This window comes from Meleagris gallopavo, chromosome 24 (genome assembly GCF_905368555.1).
Source record: "Meleagris gallopavo chromosome 24, MGAL_WU_HG_1.1, whole genome shotgun sequence".
Taxonomy (NCBI): Eukaryota; Metazoa; Chordata; class Aves; order Galliformes; family Phasianidae; genus Meleagris; species Meleagris gallopavo.
The window spans coordinates 524434-545920 of NC_139427.1; the positions used below are offsets into that span (position 1 = coordinate 524434).

Here is a 21487-nt window from a genome sequence, read left to right on the forward strand (position 1 = left end):
TGCCTTTTGCTGCTCCCTCATTGTTTATACACCTTCCCAGTGGCTCCAAGTGCTGCCCTGGGAATTTTCCACAGGAGCCACTGAAACATCTCGGCTGCAGAGCAGATTGCTTACAGGTTGCAATTCTGTCCTAAGGAGCAAGAAGACAACTTGCTGACCACGTGTGCGGGCTGTGATCTCAGTTTGCCAGCCTTATCTATTGTCAAATCTCTTTTTGATCCAACTAAACATCAACTCATCATCCCAAGGACACTTCAGAAACCATCTGGAATGGGAGCACTTCAAGAAAGCAACTTTTAGGATTACTACTAAAATCCAAGGAAGCTCAAGCAGTCTCCAACTGAGGAGGCAGAACAGGAATGGAAAAACATAATGAGCTACAAAGGCATCATAATACACTGCATTCAACAAACAGCAGCGTGTGCCTCTTCTTCCCAGGTTACCCCCAGAGATGAAGTCAGCATGTCCAGAACTGAGCAGGAGCATCTGCACAGAACTCGCGTGCCTTCGGTGGCTGGAAATAACTTGTGGATGGTTTGGCACTTTCTAACCAAGGGTTATTTATCATGCTTATCAAGAGTCCTAATTTATTGCTTGTTAGGTATCTGAAGCTAGATAGTAAAGTGTTCATCTCAAAGTGAATGGGAAAGCTGTATAACAAGATTAAAGAGAGTGACAATGCGTGTATCTGCGGAGGTCTCCCAACACAACTACACACACCAGGAAAAGCAGAGAACCAAATGATGAGCACTGTTTAGTACTGACAGTATGAGAGAACACCCGCTGCATTCCAGCCTCATCCCTAATTTGTGTGTGCAGAGGGGGAAGGGAGCTCCAGGATTCTGTAAAGTCACCATGACCAGTTTTGCTATTGACTTCATTTCCCTTTTCTTCACTCACTTTCAAGAGTGATTCTCCACACTGATCCCATCTCTCAGAAGTGACCAGGCAACAAAAGCAAAGGCAGCCAGGGGAAGGCATTCCAACTGCCCAAAGGACTTCTCAGAGTCATCCCACGCTGCTTTTTAAAAGATCTTCTCTTTGCTAGGAGGGGGCATTAGAAATATATTATTTCTTGAGAAACACGGGGATGGGATGGAAATATATGCAAGACAGAAGGAAAGAAAGGGGTTGTCGTCTGTGGCAGCGCTTTTCATTCCGGTGCCATGCAGCAGTGCAAGGGGCAGCTGGTTACTTGGTCCCTACTAGGTACCAGCCTGCAATACTGCTGCACAAAGAACACAAAGCACTCAAACACAGAGGGGAGGGGAGTTCCTACGATCCCCAGCTTTGTGCTGGAGCTGGCCCTACCAGAGTCAGAACACAAACATGCAGAAGCCGGAGCTGCAGTTCAAGCAACCAAGATGGTTTTGTTGGCCTCTGGAAGTCTGGGAAATCCACACACAGGGAAAACGTTCAGAGTATTCTCCATCTCCCACAGAGAACTGCTAGTCCTCCAGGCCGTTGTGCTACAAATAATAAGCACATCTCACTAAAAAGCTTATCTCCCAATTTCCCCATTCCTTCTCTTCCACCCAACCATGCCAAACTTTGAAGGAAAAAAAATAAAGCACTCTATGTAATTAAACTGGGACTTGTCTGTTACATGTTCAACTCTGTATTTGAAAGCCTGACTGATTTACTCACTGTTATCACATACTTACCTTTAACTTTCTACCCAGTTCCCTAAATCAAAGGCTGGACCCCTCCTCATTAAGCAGATCCCCTCCCCCTGCAATGACAGCGACAGGAACTCCAACCTTGCTGGCGTGGTTTGATGCACGGCTGATAGTTCTCCGATAGCTCTGCTAAGCTCAACAACCAGAGAGAAAAACAACCCCGAGTCCATCTGCTCTGCACAAAAGCAGCTGCTCCTGTCTGCAAAGCAACTGCAATGACATTAAAATTGCAGAAAGAACTGAAATAGAATTAAATCTCACGTTCCCTTACAGAAGCGCTACTTGTGAAGTGGAACGAGAGCTGAATGTACAGGTGAAATGTTTCAGCAAGGTAATAGCAGAAACAGAACAGTCACCAACAGTCACCTACCAACACAGTGCTTCCACCTGGGAAACCACCTCCTCAAGCTCCCTGATGCTCTGTTTTCAAACTAACCCTGTTTGCAGGCACTTCACAGAAAGCCCACCCAGCGAGCCATACAACAACTGACACTGGGCAGGGAGCAGCACCTGCCTGCTTTATTACTTCTGTGTCACTGGGCTGCTGTCTGTGGGTCAGCACTGCTGAGCTCCCACCCCCCAGCCGCTCAGCGCAGGTTTCCCCAGCAGTCATCACCCATTTCCTTTATGTCCCACCTCCAGATGAGGCGAGAGCCCAACCAACAGCCCTGCTGCAACTTCCACAGATCACAACAGCACAGAAAGGCACTGCCATCACCTCACGCTTTTTTGAGTGACCTGCCACATCTCTCAGTTACACTAAGCAGCTTTTTGCTCAACCACCTGAACTCCGTTTGCTGGGGGCAAGAGGGAGAAGAGGAACAATCTCACCTCCAAAGGCCACAGCTGGATTTGCAAAACACCACTGAGCTCACAGCCAACACTCAATGCATTCTGCCCACCTGTACAGTGAGTTCACACTTCCAACAACAGCTCCCTAGAAGTAACAATTTGGTGATGCCGAGACAGAAAGGAAACGTATTTAAACCTCAGCCCAGCAGCTTCCTCCCTGACTATAGAAGGAAATTCTACGTCTCCAGCACACACAGCTCCAGGGCCCCTGTGGTGGCACAGGGAAAACAGGACGAAGTCACAGCAGCCCTGAAAACAGGTGGGATGGACGTGCAACAGCTCAGTGCTTGTCACTGAAAATGACAAAATTACATGTTTCATCTCCGCAAAATGAGTTAAAGCATTCACAAATTAGTACAAGCTTTGGGAAAGAACTTTTAAGTCTTAAATTGATTTAAAAATTGATTGATCCACTATGGACCTGGTGAAGCATCCGCTGTACCACAATTACTGCAACCACAGGGTTTTATTCCTGCTCACCAAGTCTGGAACTGTTTCTGTAATCCCCTCTGTGCACACAGCAATCACTGTAAATTTACAGAGGAGAAAAGCTAGAGGTGAGCAGCTGAAAAGAATCTGAGCAGCTGTCCCGAAGCCATTCCATCTGATGAAAGCACTAAATAGAGTTTGGGGGCTGTTTTTATTTTTTAAACCCCAGATTAGTTTATTAATAAGAACTTCAGAAACTACTGTGAAAATCTTCCCTTAGTAAACTCATAACAACAGCAGATAAAAGAATGTTGTCTCAACAGAAACAAATGCAAAGCTGTTTGGTTTCCAGGTAGAAACCATTAACCCTCATCACCCTGATTAATTACTTTCTATTTTTAAACCTTGAAAAGGACATCACTGCAGCTCCTTTCAGAACACAGCACGGACAAATCCCCACCTTCCCAGAGGTGGAGCAGCACAGTGACCACAGCAGCATCTTCAGCTCACCAGGTGCTGCACACCAACACACGTCCAGCAGCTGCGCCTTCCTGCAGCAGCCAAACGTCACCGCACGAAGGGTCCATCGAGCTGCAGTCGGAGCACACAGCCACAGTTACAACATCAGCCCAGATGCAAACAACAAAAACACCCGCTGTCACGGCTGCTCAGCACTGCGTATCTAACAAGCGGGGTCAGACTGGCTCCAGCAATGAGAAAAACACAAACTGGAACGAAGGGAGCACTGGGGCTGTTCCCAAGTCCTCTGGTGGCTGCCTCACCTCCGTGCTGCTCAGAGAGAACATTTTCTGCACACACCTGAGCTGATCTACCTGCGATCCTCTCCCCACCCTGAAACTGTGGGGGAAGAAAACCTTTCCAGAGCCCTGCACATGAAGAGGAAAGAGGCTCTGAGCGTTAACCAAACCCACCGCAAAACGGAGTAGAGCCGTTCTTCAATTCAACCAGCTAGACCAGCCTGGCAATAGCACAAACCCAGTAAAAATGGACTGCTTAATGCCTAGCAGGAATTCCCTTCAGTCTCCAAAGGCATCTTCTATCCTGCAGCTTCAAGTACTGTTGCTGGGGACCTTTACAACACTCTTGGAAAGCCTCGTGAGCCTCAAGGCAGTCCAAAAGCTTTGCAAAAGTCCAAAACCGAAGAAGGAGCCTGCTTAGGAAAACAGCTGAGACACGTCCCCCCTTCATGCTGTTTGGTTTTTCCCTTGAACGTCATCCTAAAGAATCTATCAAGCAAGCGAGACTATGTTAATTTATTAGCTCAGCAAACATATTTAGAAAGGCCACCATACACAACATGGGAAATTTTACTTGGAAAAAAGCTGGAGCACTCAGTCCTAATCCACACGCTTCCCCAAACTCCAGTATTCCTTAAAATATGCCAGGAAGTGCCTATTTGCTTTTCCTATTCACGCTAATTCAGGTCTATTGTTGGCTGAAACAAAGGTCTTTCAACCCGCATCACCCGTTCCCAGGACATTTGACACCGGTTTATTAATATCATAAACAGAAGAGGCACAAGTGGCAGAAATCCAGACCCACTCCTGGTGCCCGTCTTAAATAACCTCAGAAAGGCGGGTGAATAAATCCCATCGCTCGTGGAGCTGCGGTATTTATTCACAATTAGGAACAAGCACTTAAAGGTCACAGTTTCTCCTCGGGCCCGTTCTGTACAGCCACTGCAGCAACGCCTTCCCAAGCAGCAGCTCAGCTCTGCCCCAAGCTTTCCTCCCTCCAACCAGCAGCACTGCCCTGCCTTCAACAAAAAGTAACCAGTGGCAAAAATCAACATTTCAGCATTCTTAAATACCAGCCAGCTGCTTCATGCGAGTGCTTGTGTGGGGCTGGCTTCCAAGTCACAAAATGCAGTTGCTGAGAGCTTCCAGCCTGTGAAGTTTGCATCTGCTTGGAGGTAGAAGAAGGGGAAGAGCCAACTGGGCCTCCTGCTGGGCCGGGCACAACCCCTCCCACTGAAGGGAAGCTCCTCTCCCTGCAGGGCTGGGATGACCAGGATGACCCCAAACAGTAGTTGCTAATCTGAGTAACATCACTTCCAGAGGCTGTGCACCGTACGTTGAGTTGCCCTCTAATACTCCATCAGAAGGAACGCTTTGGATGTAAGGAAAAAAAGGACAGAACAGTGCATCATCTCTGCTTCATAAGTAACACCTGTATTTGAAGGAAATCTGAGCACGCTGCAGCTGGAAAACTTTTTCCTTCTGAAAGTATCTATTAAATAAAATGCCACCTAACATTTTGGATTTGTGGCTTTGGGACGTAGCTTCCCCCAGCATACAACAGTCACACCTCACCTGGAGGAATCGACTGCCCCGTTAAATGCAGACAGAGCAACCCAAACACCATTACTGATACAAGAAATGATAGTGGCTGCCATTATGGCAACGCCGTATCCCACCCACAGAACAGTTTGCAGCAGCCCAGAACACTCACATAACCGAGCTTTGGCTGGTTCACACACACCAAAAGTAAGTGGAATAAGCACATGCTCCTTGGTGCTGCAGTACAGCACTTAAAAAGTCTTTTTTAACCCTAAGTGACACCTGAGCTAGAATGCAAGCCCAGCAGAACACAAAGCTCGTGGTTTGCTGGAAGGGAGGAGCTGGCAGTGCTGCTGTTCTCTGCATCCCTACTACTGAGGGAGCATTTAAATACTCCTGAAAATGGAGCCATGACTAAGTGGCACAAGAAAGTACAGGGCCTCCTCCATTTTGAACCTTCTTGCTCCAGGTACTCAGTATCACAGCGCTGCGCCTTCCCAGCACACACGAGTCCTTTAGAGAAGGTAATTGGACCAAGCAGTAACAAACACAGCCCACGCCAGTTACATTTCCAGTACTGAAACCCTATTTAGCTAACAAAATCTACAGAGATTTACGAGATGCTTTCCTGGAAGACGATGACAGAAGGGTTAAGCTATATTTGTATCATGCAGAATTTACAGTTTCTTGTCCTTTATACAACTACAGGCAGATCAGGCATTAGTTAATTATAAGGGAATGAAATTAACCCAAGCAGCAACGATCCTTGTGCAACTCTGCTGGAAAACCTGCAGCCCTGGAGCTCAGCTGCACTACTATGCATGCAGCTCCTTCAGGATGGATGCTGCTTCAACCAGCACTCCACGTTTCTCAGGTAAGACAACACTGATGTTCAGGTTATACCTAATATCAGGATTCCCCAAAGTCTTTTAAAAGAATTAGTGTTACCGAAGCTTTATTTTTACTGAGATAAAGATAACACACTGGCACTGCAGCCCTTTCCAAGAACAGCTAATTACTCCTTGTGGCAGAAGTGTTTTACTGTATTGCCAAGCTGTTTTATTTATATATTCTCCTACTTTGGGATCTGTTCTCAACATGCCTGGGAGGAACAAAGAATGTTCTCGAAACATCTTACACTCAGAAGTACCACGTAGGTCCTAAAAAAGGCAGACGTGTCAGCAGCTAAGCTGCTCTTCCCATCCAGATACACCCATCCCCACTCCCATGGGTACCCAGGCTACTATCCGAGACCAGGGTGCAATCCCCACGCATAAACTTTACCTGCACCTTCGCTAAGCGTGACTTTAAACATTATGAAAAAACACCATTCAAGAATACGGGAGGCTGTGCTTTAAGCACACGTTTCCCAGGCTGTTCACTATCCCTAGATGAAGGCTTTTTACTAAACATCCATCAGCAGTAACGTGGGAAGCTGGAAGCTCCGCATTAAAGGCAGCACTAACGAGCTCCCAAGGCCTTCCCAGCTCTCTTCTACGGTTCCACCCTCATTCTGTGCTGACAGCTGATAAACAGGTTTGATAAGCAGGACTGAGCCTAACGCTGCAGAGCACGCTGCTCAGAGCACAGATTGCACAAGGGCCAAACTCACATTCAAGCTCTTTGACTTCTTTTAAATGAGGTTCTCTGCTTGATAAAATATTCAGTAGCAACAGGCCTAGAGGGACAGCAGCCCTGGGAACCAGGTGAATCACTGAAGTGTTTGCTCACCTCTCCACGCTCAGATGGTTTAGAAGCTTCTCAACACAGTAAGGTATCTTACTCGAGACAGCTCGCACCCATTAGAACAGAACACATCCGCACCAAAACTGCCCCCCATCACTTATCCAAGGGTTCACCCACTGAGATGGCACTGAAAAACCTGCACCAAGTGAGCTACGTATCAACTCACAGCACCAAACACCCGCTCAGTACGGAATGTTAAAAGGATGCTTTCACTTGGATGGCTGCTCTTTAAAAGAATCAATTGTTTCTACTTCATGCTGTATTTACCTACTACATGGCATTTGCTTGTATATTTGGAGTTTTTGATTAAAATACCAATATAGTTTCTGCACTACTGAGGAAAACACACCTGTTTCTGCCTACATTTGTGCATTTTATCACCTTTTTCTTCCTTTACTTGAATCAGGTGATGGAGGAGCCCTTGAATTCACAGACTCACAGAATTGTAGAATGCCCTGGGTTAGAAGGCCCACAGCACTCATCCAGTCCCAACCCCCTGCTGTGTGCAGGTCCCCAACCAGCAGCCCAGGCTGCCCAGAGCCACATCCAGCCTGGCCTTGGATGCCTGCAGGGATGGGGCATCCACAGCCTCCTTGGGCGACCTGTTCCAGTGCCTCACCACCCTCTGGCTGAAAAACTTCCTCCTTATATCCAACTCAAACCTCCCCTGTCTCAGTTTAAAACCATTCCCCATGTCCTATCACCACCCACCCTCACAAACAGCCGTTCCCCCTCCTGTTTATCCGCTCCCTTCAAGTACTGGAAGGCCACACTGAGGTCTCCCTGCAGCCTTCTCTTCTCCCAGCTCAACAATCCCAGTTCCCTCAATCTTTCCTCATAGGAGAGGTGCTTCCAGCCCTCTGAGCATCTTAGTGGCCCTCCTCTGGGCTCGTTGCAAGAGCTCCATGTCCCTCTTGTACTGTTCTGAGCTCCTGCTCACAGTCCCACCCCTCAGCCCATGGAGGCATTCATTCCTCACCTCCATCACAGCACCCACACCGCAGCACCAGCCACTAACAAAGGCCAAGCAGCCCTCTCTGAAGACTTACTTCAGGTATTTTCAGGAGCTTGTTTGTGTTCTGAAGTATTGCAGAGCTATTTATGGAAAAAGTCTGCTGGAATCGCAGCCAGAATTTCAATAGGCTGCACAGCACAGAAAAGCCAGTGGCTCATTCTGTTTGCAAATAACAATATATTTGGAAATAACACGCTGCACCATTGTTCTGCTTGGATGTAACAGAAGCCTCTGGGCAATGCCCTTCTTGATTTGTCACTGAGAATGCCAGTTAAGAGCATGGGAGTATCTTGATTTTCTTTTTGCTGAAGCCATTACAAAACACACAGCAAGTTAGCAGGACGTTAGGAAAATATCAGGATTTGACTGCCTTTTAGAATGAGCAAATGGAACTCTGCAGCCTGGTTGGCATTTCAGCAGAAAGCAATTCTTGGAAACTATCGTGCTGTTTCGGGCTCTTCCCATACATTCTTTGACTAGAGCTTTTATTTCAGGGAAAAAAGCCAAGGCCAAGAATTCCTATGGCTCTTCATCTTCAAGTATCGCATTGTAGAATGTGAGAAACCTCTGCCTATCAGACACATCCACTGCCTCCTGCTAAGGAAGGAAAATAAAAGTAAGAAAATAAGAAAACCACTCTCCCTGCTCTGCGTTCTGGTAGTAAGAGGCACAGCACGCAGGTGAATGCCAGGCAGCGTGCCGAGCAGCTCACAAGTCCTGCTGGTGTTTCCAGCTGAGATGAATGCACAATTCTGACTATTAAGAGACTGTGGAATAGAAACTTCTGATTGCTTCACTATGGACAACTTCTCCAGGTGATACAAAATGGAATGGATGCATCTTAACACCTCTGTAAGGCAGGTCTTCATGCCGCAGAAAAAAGGACCCCACAAATCTGAACAAAACACTGACCCGAATTCTTAAGGGAGTTACTTTACATCTCATCTCCTCTATCTATAGATGAGGATCCCTTCTCTGATCTCAGAGAAGTTTTACAACAGCTATAAAACCAAGGTTTGGAACAATTAGTTACATGACTACCCTGCACGCATCTCCAAGATTCAGAAGCCCATTTGGGAACAGGCAAACCAGCCTTACAGATAAAGAACGCAAAGCACTGAGGGTTGAAATGATTTACTGCCCTTTATGAATCCTGACTCATACGATTGCTTTTCATTACCTTACTTTTCACTCCCCCTTATCCCTTCAGGATAATTAAATGTAAGTTTTAAACTTGGTTTAAAAAAAAAACACCACCACCACGCGGGTATTCAAGAAATTTAAGCCCCATTTGAGAGACACTGGTTGAAAAGAGCAGGAATTGCATGGCACAAAGCAGCTTCCACTTTAGTAAGGCTTCTCGAAAAAGAATCTCAGCACAAAGGTTACACGACAGAGGAGGGCTGTGCACACGTGCACTTCTTCATAGTGACAGCAGCCAGCAAGGAGGGCAGGTGAAGCCAGAAGTGCTCCTACACGGGCTGTACTCCTCTGTGCCATCGTTTTTTTCCCTATCACCATCACCACGCTTAGTCCTCGCACAGGAACACTGAGTAACAGCACAGAGGTGACCTCAGAGCACAGTCATAGATGACAATTTAGATCAGAGATTTGCAGGAACAGCAGAGGGATGAGGATGTTATACAAGCAAGCAGGTGAGGGACTCCCAGGTTTGGGATGAGCATCACGTCGAGCTCCAGGGAGCCAGCAGTGACACCATGCAACGTTCTGGTTCTGAAATGCTGCCTGCTTGCTCTTTGCCAGAGACAGAACTGCTGGGCAGCACACATCCTGCTCCAGTAACAGCACCAGGTTAACCCTTCCAGAAGGGGCTGCTGCAGAATGAAGACGTTACCATGAGAAATGCACGCTTCAGCCAATGCCTCCAGAAGCAGCTGCCAGCTCTATGACAGCCAGCCTGGAGGGGAGGATTCAGGCTGCATTGTGCCTAACTTCTCATCCCACTCCCAGGCCACATTTCAGTACAAATGAGCTTACCAGTAGTTATTCAAAGATTTTTTTCAGTCCTTTCAATGTTTCTAAGTGACCCCGTACACGATGCACTAAGAGCACTATCTGATCGTTTCAGTTTCAGGAGAAGGTCCAGCAACTCTCAGAAGGGTCTGTCAGAATCAGACATCTAGAGTTGAAGATTTAAAAAAGTATTTTAATAGACGGATTTTGTCTGAACATACACAGTTCTATTTCCTGAACTTTTCAGAGCCATGCAGCATAACTGTGTGCCTGGGCAGCACGCAATTCCAGAGCTGCAATGCAAGACACTACAACCAAAAACACAAGGGGAAACACATCCAAACAAAATGCATTCTGCATACCTGGGAAACCAGTCTTTCTTACAGCACAACTCTTAAATCCTCTCCTCCTGACCCTGATTTTTTTTCCTCCACAAATAGATGCAAGCCTATCTGCCAGAGGGGTTAACACATGACCCCAATAGGCTGGGTTCCTTAATGGTGCTATCACTTGTGGATTGCTGGGAGGAAAATACATTTTTCCAAAGGATGCCTGACCACATTAATAATTTCTCCTCCAGTGCTTCCCAAAAGCACGAGAAGTTGGAAGAAAAAAGCTCACAGCTACTTTTATTTCTGTAATCAAATCACAGCCACGCACAGAAACCTCCAGTAATTACCTTCAGTAATGTTATCAACCTATACTAACAACACCTCCCTGATGTCTTGGTTGCTCTCTGTACTACAAATATTCTAAGTATTTATGGTGCTGTGCATTATAAAACAAAGAAAGGTCTGGAAAATATCCTTGTCTGGAAAATACCCTTAAAGCAGTAGAAAATTAAGTATATATATGGATGTTGTAGTAATGAAACAGCTTCAAGAGCAGCATTTCCTAAGGAGCACATGGAACGAGTTTGGTGCCATCACTAATTGATATTTTTTTTCTGGGGGTGAAACGGGACATCACAGGTTTAATTGTGTGCACAGCAGCCTCCTTCTACAGCATCTAAATAGAAGACAATACATTAATTTAAATGAAGGAAAAACCCCAAACAAGGGATCAGTTTTTCAAATCATATTAAGAGCGGTAAGACACAGCAAGAGAAGATTATCATTCGTTAGATTATCTAAAGTGCTTTACTGTAAAGCAATCAGTAAGTAATCCAGCTCCCAATTAACTGCTATTCTTTTCTACGAGAAACTAAACCATACTGGTAGCAAGACAGCTGGAGAAAACAACCAAACAACAAAGCTAATGGCAATGCTAAACACGTCAAGTACGGCTTCTCTTTTCACACACTGCTCGTGTGGGTGCTGGGGGAAAAGTATCTGTCCTATGCACACTAGTTCTGTGTAGCTCAGCAGTACTGACAGCCGGTGATGGATGGCACCGTGCTCAGCATCGCTGGGTGTGCGCTCACACACGTGTGTGACTGGAAAATCAACAGCTGTCAGTGCAAAGCAGCTTGACCACTGGTGTGTCCCTCCATCCACACCAGGCAGTTCTGCACTCCCAGCCCCCCAGGCACATCTTCATCTCCCTCTCTCTGCACTGTCAGTGTCTGCACACCCACACATCCGTGGAAGTTCCAGCTACCTTATCAGACTGAACTAAAATCCAGCCTGGGATCACCACCACAGCAGTGGTAGTCGATATATTTATTGCTGGCCTTCAAACAGCACAAAGCACATCTCAAACAGCAAAGTTCTAAGTCCCTTTTGCTCACTTAGTTTACCATTTGCAGTAGCACAGCACTGGAGATCAGCTTCTTGTACTGACTGTACTTAAAATCCTATAGGGAGACTGACTCTGCCAGAGTTCCTCCTCTTCCTCGAGCTGCTTCATCTCTTCACTCCATGCTGTCGCCAGCACACAGCATTGAGAACCAGATCAGGGTTCAGTTCAGCTGAGAAAGAATCCAGTCAAAAGCACAATTTTAAGCATTTTTCAGCTGGATCAGCTTCCCAGGCGAGTTCATTGTGCAGTTACATGAATGCTGGTGCCAGCAAAGTGGGAAGGAGTGCCTCTTTAAGCAGAAATGCTGCCAAACATGTAGCCATGGCCTAAATAGGCAAGTCAGAAGACAGCAGGAGCAAAAGAAAGGCAAACAGCACAGCTAGGAACACCCAGCTCTTAACTCTTACATCAGCACTGCATCTGCCAGCTCTCCTGATTTTAGCTCTGCCCTGCACACGTTTTGTGTAGCTACAGCTACCACAGAAGCCCACTGTGAGGATAGAAGTAACCAAAAGAGAACCTCGAGGAAGCACCTTTAAAATTCAAAGCCACAGAGCTGTAATCCAGCAGGGCTTCAACAGACAGCAGAGCTGTGTTCCTTCGTACGGCGGCTGTCTGATGGCCTGATCATTAACTGCTATATTAACAACACAGAAATAAATTAAAAATCAGACGGGAAAAGGAGTGTTAAGTGCAAAAGATCCCAAGAACAGCAGAATGCCACAGAAAGAAATAGCACAACACTGGCATGACTGCCAAGACATTTCAAGCTGGCATTTAAAACCTGTTTGCAGTCCTTGCTCTTCTGCACTAATGCTACTTTATGGGCACAGACAACTTCAGCCCAGCCCTCAGAAAGGGAAGTTAAGCTCCTCACTACAACGGCACCCCAAGCTTCTGGGGGGGAAAGAACTCCTCCTCCCTCCTGCTGCAGCAGCGCCTATTACCGAAAAGCCCAACCACTGCTTCTGTAACAGTGCCACCGTGTTTATTCTGTGACCGCTGCCCACAGGCCCAGCTGGGTAGGAGCCCTCCTTCCCAAGTGATCCCAGCAGCATCCCTCGATCCAAAGTCAGTTAGCAGCTCAGCCAACAGAACAGATGTGCCACAGCCACTCAGGGCACAGAGGAGGTTCTGCAGCCCTAACCGCAGTACTGACAGACGCGACTTGACAAGGAGAAAGTTTTCTGATAAGCCAGGAGAAGATAACAAACTTCACAAGGTGGTAAACTGCTCCTTACAGCAGTTCCCATTCCTGATTTCAGTTTTCCTCACTGCTAATGGCAGCTATTTTGGTGTACTGAAGGCAAACCACCAGCACTACCGAAGCAGTAAGAGCCCACAGCTGCTCTGCAATTTTGAAGTCAGCCAAAAATAAACACAAAACTACATTTGAAAGTTATAACATACCTAGAATCAGACAGAGAAAACATTCCCGAACAAGAGAAATGTCAAGCCTTGTTCTTATCTCTGACCACATGCAATTTGTCCAGGGACAGAAATGTCAGGGACTTCATCTGTCCATCATGTCACCAACTGCAGACTACAGCACCGCTGTGGCTATAAAGAAACACAAACAAGTGACAGATCAACAAAGCAGCACAGAACAGCGTCAGAGCCAGCAGCACCACACCTCCTGCAGAGGCACCCAGGCACCAAGGAGTTAAACAACTTGTCAAAGACCATGGGTAATCACTCAGGGCCAAAGCTTAGGACTTAAGTTCCTGGCTTCCAGCCTTGGATGGAGACTATCAGACTTTTACGTATCTTTGGATTACACTTGAAAGAACATTTAGATAGAGCAGCTTGACTCTTCTCCCTCTGCCAAGTAATTAAACAAATTTGACTTAATTTGTTCTGAAGTATGAACTCATTCCATTAAGCCAGCATCCAGTTTTCAGGCAGTCTAAACTTAGTTCCTAAGTTGCTTCCAAGCAGAGCTGCCACCATGCTGTATCTTGGAGAACTTAACAACAGAAGAACAAAAACAAACCACGTAACAAAGAGACAGAAGAAAATCTCTCATCCTTTTCAGCAGCCATTCCCACAAAGGAAACTTCTAAGAAAATACGGTAATGTCTCCTTTCGAGCACTTCTGGACAGCGAAACAGCGATGGCACCCAGGGGACAACACTCACACATTACAGCTGCTTTGAACACCCTGACCACTGAGCTCACAGTCTCTGAGCTCGTGTCCTGGCTCTGGATCCTCCAGAGCTGATAGAACAAGATGAGCACATCTGCAGTGGGACTGAGCTCCAGCAAGACAAAGGTAAATGGAGAAGCGAGGAAGGCTTCTGCGGAGCAAAGAATTTGCTGTTTGAGAAGCAGAGACAGCAGAAGCCGTGCTCCCCCTGCCCTGACACAAGGGACAGCCACGTGACAAAAAAAGGCAGCATTAAAACACCATCAGCTAGAATTAAAGACCAAAGCGTAACAAAGCTGATGCTCAGATTTCAACTCAGAACCCAATTTCTGTATCTAACCTTGATGTGACAGAGCCAGGCCAAAGCTTACAACCAAAGAGCAGCTCCATACGCACTGAGAGGCTCTTCTCCACCGCTCCTCATGGAACCAAAGCCCTTCCAGTCGTGAAGTCTTTGCCAAAGCAGAGTGGCACTGAAAGGCCCTTAACAATCACTGCCATCTTCACTCCTCAGGCTTTAGTAACAGCTTCCCCCTCCTTTTCCTTCCATCCCTCGAAGAAATACTGTCACATCCACCTACCACACTGCACTTAGAAAGCCAAAAATTAAGAATTGTCTCATGTGACAGTTTGTGCTTCAGCCATCAAAGCCACCAACTCCGACTCAGAAGGAGCCGCTCTGGCCAAAGCTGAGAGCTGTCGGTGCTCCTGCTGCTGAAGGCGAGGAGCTCACACCTGACTCACACGTGCTGGAAGCTGCACACCAGCACTCTCCACAAACTTTATTCATTTGTAACTATCATCGTATTATCACTGCTCTCCCCTGGCTTATTTATAGGCAACATTTCAGGGAGTCTATTGGGTTAAACTCTACTGCTGCTGCAATTAAGCAGATGCAGTTTTCTTGATTGACACTCCCTGGTTTACGTTAACTTTTCTATTTAAATATCCTAACATTCTATTAAGAACAGGAAGAAAACAGACAGTGAAACTCCTTCCATTTCAGCTTTGTTTTTCCCCCCTCACTTTCTGTGAGCGAAGTTTCAGTATTCCACAAAAGTCAGCTTTCTAAATTTGAGTTCCAATGCTATTTCATAAGCCAGAAACCCACCCCCTGGTACCACCTCAGCAAACTGGCACTGCCTTCACTCAGGGGCACGCAGAGCCCACACTCATTAGCTTGCAGACCACAGCAGCTAAAGGAGCATTGAAGTCTCAGACAGCACCGTTTTCTTAAGGTCTGGCCGTGGAGCCTGCCACAAGAAAGCAGACAGGGGAGGGAAAAAGGTCACAGCAGGCTCAGAGCCACTGACAACTTGTCTGCTGGTATTCTGAAGGAGGACCAGAAGCCTGCAAAACTGCTGTTCTAATTCTACAAGAACTACACAAGGCTTCATCTTGTTCAAGTGAGTTTAACTTAAAGCCAGAAATGTAACTTCAGAAAAAAAAAAAAAGGTTTAAGTTTTAGCTTGATGCATTATTAACCTTTACAACAGTACTATGGAGAAACATTACAAAGCTTAGGAGAACTCCAAGGATTGCATGGAAGGTAAAACTGCATTACAGTTACGACAGCCAGCTTCCAATAAATTTCAGCAAGCATCCTGAGACCCAAACACCCAGAAGAGCTCAGAACTTCAGCTCCAGATTGATTACAACCAACTATAACCCCAACTCCGAGACCCTGGCCCAGACACACATCAGATGTTCAGCAGAACAGTGAAGCTTTTGGGTCTGCACTGTAAGCTGGCAATGACACCAAACTCTTCTCTGGATCACAGAACCACAAGCCTTTGTATTCCATACTCCTAAAAACTTTCTGGAAAGCATCAGGACTGGCTTGCCAGCACTGAAGGCAGCTAAGCTGGTTCCCCTGCAGCAGAGGCTCCCCTGACCTCCACCCGGGCTCACAGCACAGCTCACCTGCCAGGAAGCAGAAAGCTTTGCAGTCACCTCTCATGGTGCAAAGTACGAGGCCCTGCAGCAGCCAAGGACAAGCAGCTTCCTGACCCCTGCCTTCCCACATCCCTGTAAAAGCCACCACCGTAGCTCATTACTATTACATGCAGTCAACGTGTTTTAATGAAGAATTATTTGCAAGCATCTGCCACACAACCATCATTCTTCCAGTATTTGCACCTTGAGGATTTAGCTTGATGTGCAATTAAAATAAAGGTTAGAGAATTTAAACTTGATCAGAGGAAAAATTTACTCCTTTTAACAGTAGTTCACAGCTCGTGCCTCTAAAGATACTTTCTCAAAAACTCTTAATTTAAGCTTTAAAATAAACTTGCAATATTTTTGCTTCCAAAGGTCATCCTTCAGCTCACAAAGTAACAGCAGCCTTTTAAAGTGCCTTGTCTGCCACGTGCTGTAGCTAATAAATAAAAATCAGACTCTTATTTTCTGCCTTTTAAAATTCATCTGAATCACACATCGAATGGGGAAATAAAAGGAACTGCAGCTACTGCCCATCTAAACCCAACATTCATCTCACTTGTCAGCAAGTCAGAGCATTTGGGACACATTAAAGAAAAGTTACAAACTGCACAATTGACAAGGCCAACTGCCTGCAAAAGAAAAACTCCTGATCTTACAGGTTGTATCATGCAAACTTGTGGCCAAATGCACTGAGAAGTCCAAAACTTTCTCAAAGCAGAGAGGAAAGCAGAAGCGCTGCCCACCAGCACGGCCATCCGAGCAGCACACAGCACTCCTCCAAGGATGCCCAACCAGATAACAGCAAACATTTCTTGCAGTCACAATCAGAAGCAGACATCTTGTAAGAGATGACATTTGTCACTGCCAGCCCTGTTGCTGCGTATTTATGCAATTTCCGTACTGTTTCTAACACAGAACCCCCCGGCAGCTTTGAGGTAAGCAAGCACACACAGATATTCTGATTTCATCCTCCTCTGGTTAATAGAAGCTGGGAAGACCGGGAAAAGTCACTCCATCTTTATCAAATACTTGGATCTTCAAAGAATATCAACATTAATTAATTGCTACACCACCTCCCTGTGGAACGCAAGCATCGCATGCCCCATTCTGCAGGTTAGGAACAGCAGAAGGCAAAAGCTGAGCGATGGGGAATCTAACAGTTTGGGAAAACAGCTACAGGTGAACACTTCATAAGGCTGAATGGAGTCCTTCAAAGCACGAGGAGAACCCTGCTGGTGTGGTCTGATCCTGACCAGAGGGCTCTGAACGCACATAAATGCCCATCTGCTGTACCCAAGTCGCATATGATTGAGATTGGAAAGATTAAGATCTCCTAAAGAGCAGCTACAGGAAGCTGGGGGAAAAAAGATACTCTGAAAGATTGCTCTTACCTTCTGCTACATCATCATCCACAGCGCCTTTCACCTGAGAAAAACACCACTGAATGTCATTTCCTCCTCCAGCTCCTGAAAAACACAATACAAAAGTGAGACCCCCCACCGCAGCAGGAGCCGCCAATTGAAGCTTTCAGACAACACTGCTCACACCCACTTCCTCAGCAGCGGGGCTGGCACGGCCACCCCTCCCCACCTTTTCCCTTTACAGATATTGTTTTTGTCCTCAGCAGTTTGCTGGCATCCAAAGCAGCGTTAGAGGGAAAGAGCAGAGGCAGAAGTGGACGGGAGCAGCTCGCAGGGCTCACAGGCTGGCACCAAACCCACAGCGGGCGCTCAGCACCAGCATCCTATTTCACACAGAGCTGCTTCCTACTTTAGAAATCAGAGCCCTCTCCCAGCAAACACAAAACTCGGTTGGTAAGCGGCAGAAAAGCTCTGAGTTTTCAGAAGATTGCAATCGACACAAACCAAGCATGCCAATCATTCCCTCCCATCCCAAAAGCCCCGAGCTGAACTTACACGCTGAAGGCTAAAGAAAATAATTCTACCACAAGTTTAGCTCTCTTAACAGCAGTAATGAAAGCAATTATCAGCTTAAAAAAAAAGCAGCAAACCCGAGCAGAAACACAAAGCAGCAATGTGAGGTAATGAGCTCTACTACCATAGAACACGGATCGGAGCGAAAACTTCAGGAACATCCCTGCCCCGGCGGGAGGCGGCGATTCATTTGAACCCTGAACCAAAACACGCACAAAAACCACCACCCATTTCTTTTGCATTGCGTTCTGAGCAAATCACCGCCGGGCTGAGGACACACAGGAAGGGGCTGACATGGGCCTGCCCTGCTGCCTCACCATTTGTGTTTGCTTTTTTTTTTTTTTTTTGGCAAGCCAATGTCAAAATGGAACTTTTCCTCAACGCGATTCAAGCAGGCTGAGCAACAGATGGCATTTACACGTTAATCCAGAGGGCTGCAACCGCTCCTGGCACAACAAAGAATGCAGGAGGGATTTCACCCCTCTCCTATATCCATCCGAGGGGTTAAAAAAAGAGCAAAAGAGGTGGGAATCCGAAGCTCAAAGCAGTCCTTCCAAGGGCAACCCAGCGCTTCAGCCGTGCTGAATGCAATCGGTGGGTGCTCGCTGCTCGCTCTGCTTTCCTTCCTGAAGGATTACAGCGAAGCAAAGCAGGCAGCCGGCGAGGGCTCCAGCAGCGCTCAGCTGTACCAGAGATGCCAAAACGTCTTTAACAGCAACGGGGCTGCAGCCACAGCCCCCCCAGCCCCGCACAACCCGCTCTCCTCCTCCTCCCCAACCTCCTCCTCCGCCATTCCACGCTGCCATGGTGCCTGCTGCTAAGAGGTGACGGCTGCTAAGAGAAATCAATCACTGCCCTCTTTGCACGGTGGCGAAACGCTGCCTTTCGCACGGCTACCTCGAACCGTGGCATTTTCTCCGCTTATTTTTAATAAAACAAAAAGAGGAGGGCGGAGCGTGGGAGAGCGGCGGAGGGAGGAAAAGGCGAAGCACAAACCCGGCACGGCCGCCCTCGCTCCGCTGGAAGGGCGATGCAACCTGCAGGAGAAGGAACGCGCTTCCAAACGCAGCTGCCAGGAAAAGTGAGGAGGAAGGGATCCCGCATCGCACGCGGCAACAGAGCGCTCCGGGATGCGAAACGGGGAGCGAGCAGCGCAAGCGATGAGAAGGGGCGCCCCGAAAGCCGCGTTACCGCATTACAGCCCGCGTTACCGTATTACAGCCCGTCATTCGCACAGCTGCGCCCGCGGCCCCAGCGCCAAGCGGCCGGGAGGGCGGCGGGCAGAGCGCCCAACTTCCCCGCCGCTCCCTCGTGCCATTTTCAGGCAGGCCGGCAGGAAGGGACGCGGGGCCGGCCGGGCAATCGCCGACCCGGGGGCGGCTCCGCCGTTGCGGCCCGACCGCCGCCCCCCCCCCCCCTCAGCCCCGGCCGGCCGCAGCCCCACCCGCGCCCCCCGCCCCGCGGCAGCCGCCCCTTCCCCTTACCTGCCATGTTGGGCTCGCGAGAGCGGCCGCGGCGGGTCGGGCGGGCTCGGCGCTACGCGGCGGTGCCGGCGGTGCCGCGCTCGGGGCGGCCGCGGGGGGCGGATGGCGGCGGATGGCGGCGGGGGTGCGGCCGGCTCCGCTCCTGGGGCTGCCCCCGCTCCGCGCCTCGCTCCGGCCCCCCCCCGGCAGCTCCACTTTCAAAATGGCGCCGGGCGAGCTGGGGGTGACGTCACCCGGAGGGGGGGCGGCGGGGCGGAGGGGGGCGGGGCGGCGCGGCCCTGCGCGGCTTCCGTAGCGTTGCGCCGCTCCGCGTGCCGCGCTCCGGGCTGTCCCTGCGCTTTGCTCATTCATTCCCTTTTTTTTTTTCCCCCTCCTTTTTTCCCCTCCCCTCCCTCCTTCCCTCTCTCCCTCCTGCCATTTCCTCGCGCTGCCGTCGCACAGCTTCCCGCTGCGCCTTCCCCGCCCTCCTGGACGCTTCCATCCCACCCGCACGCTCGGGCTCTGATTTCACCCTCACTGCCGTTCCCCCCTCGGAGCCATTTTTAGCCGCCTTTCCCCGCGCAGAGCCCCGGCCCGGCCCTCCTGCACCCACCGGCCGTCGCTTCGGCACCATCTGTTGAAAATCTCGTGAAAGTCATCGGTTGGCAGACATTTGTGCAAACGCTGCCATTCTTGGCGGGCAGGGCAGGGTTTGCTCATCCAGGTTGCGCTTTGAGCGTCATGAGCTCATCCCGCAAACCGGGCGCCCCATTGACGTGCCTTCACACGACTCTTGTGCACTTCCAGCTCAAAGAAAGACCGCCATCAACCACAGCACAACAGGGGCCATAGAATGGTTAGAAGGGACCCCAAGGATCATTGAGTTCCAACCCCCTGCCACAAGCAGGGCCACCAACCTGCAGACCTGCTAGCCCAGTTTGCCCAGGGCTCCATCCTGCTTCCCTCAGATACCTCCAGAGCCAGAGCATCCACAGCCTCCCTGCATTTGGGCCCATTGAGCACCCCAAACAGGCTCCCCATGCCTGGTGCACACCAGAAACCCAGAACCAGTCCAGCCTGGGGGCTGCTTTGTAGAAAAGCATCTTTATCAGTACATTCCTCAAAGGCCATGAGTGCAAATCAATTCTTGGGAACGAAAAGCAGTATTGGGAACTCACCACGTATGGGGTGTGCTTTAGAGAGGCAACTCACCTAAGTTTGGGAATATCTGGAGCCACATGTTTTGCTTAGTCCATTTTGAGAGCAAGGCAGAAACCTAGAGAAGCAAACACATTGGAAAGCGTTCACAATCAAGAGCTCCTCCTGGATCACTGAGGTGCTGAGGGCCTTCCCTTAACACATGGCCCACATTTCCCAGAGCTCAGGAACAAATCCACTCTACAGATTTCTGTTTTCACTTTATTCCAAAGCTTGCACTGAAGCTGCCATCCCTCGTGCTTCAGGATCCCTCTAAGCCATCCTCACCCCTACACAGAAGGAACCATTCCAAGCAAAGCCCCATTTATCCATTGCATTCTGTAGTGCTACTATAGAATTTGGCCCTTGTAGCAGAACGAGCTTTGTTGAAAAGGACTTGCAATTAGCTCTGTAATATAAATTAATGAAGCTTTAGCACATACCTTATAATTAGAACAAAGTCCTTCTTAGAAAAGATTTAATATCACGCTGCCAGAACGAAGGATCATAATTCCAACATTTCAGGTTTTTGTTTTGAGCTAACTGAGCTATAGAACATAATGAAGTATAATAAATAATTAACATTAAATCACAGCCATGGTAATTAGTAAGACATCTTGGGAATCACAGCCTTTGCTTGCTTGCTAATTCAGACACACGCATTCACCATAGCATTAATGGTTGGGGCAAATTAGCAGCAGCATTTTGCAGCCTGGAAGTTTGTAAGCACATACAGGGGACCCTTTGATTTCACTGCAGTTTAAGCATTTCTTCAGGTGCTCTGGGGAGATGGTAACTGTGAGATGTTCAGTTCACAACCAACAGCACAAAGGTTCCTTGGATGTTTGTTCTAATTATGCTTGAATCATTAATTCTTGCTACACATCGAACCCCTTCAATTCAGAGCAAAGGGCCGCATCAGGAAATGAGAACACTGCAGGGACAAAGACTCACAGAAAAACATCTCCAGTTCTGCTTGTTAAGGACCAGTGCCGTACACAGGCAGCTCGCAGCAGCATCAGGAGCTGCAGAAATTCAATTTAAAACCAGAATGTGACCAATGGCCAATTA

General features: G+C 48.2%; 1 protein-coding gene across 3 annotated transcripts in view; it reads right to left on the reverse strand.

The window, feature by feature from the left end:
• The window catches only part of PPP2R2A (protein phosphatase 2 regulatory subunit Balpha), a 35052-nt gene extending 15571 nt beyond the window's left edge, over positions 1–19481 (reverse strand). Inside the window, exons 1-2 of one of the 3 annotated variants that reach the window (XM_085242760.1) lie at positions 19241–19481; positions 17214–17288 (exon numbers count right to left, since the gene is read on the reverse strand). In XM_085242760.1, the coding sequence (XP_085098886.1) occupies positions 17214–17288; positions 19241–19247 (82 nt within the window). In that variant the 5' untranslated portion in view covers positions 19248–19481. Of the gene's footprint in view, positions 1–13145; positions 13231–17213; positions 17289–17880; positions 17963–19240 lie in introns of those variants that run through there. The other 2 variants (XM_085242759.1, XM_010723093.4) reach the window with 2 other exon arrangements.
• Positions 19482–21487: the final 2006 nt, after the last annotated feature.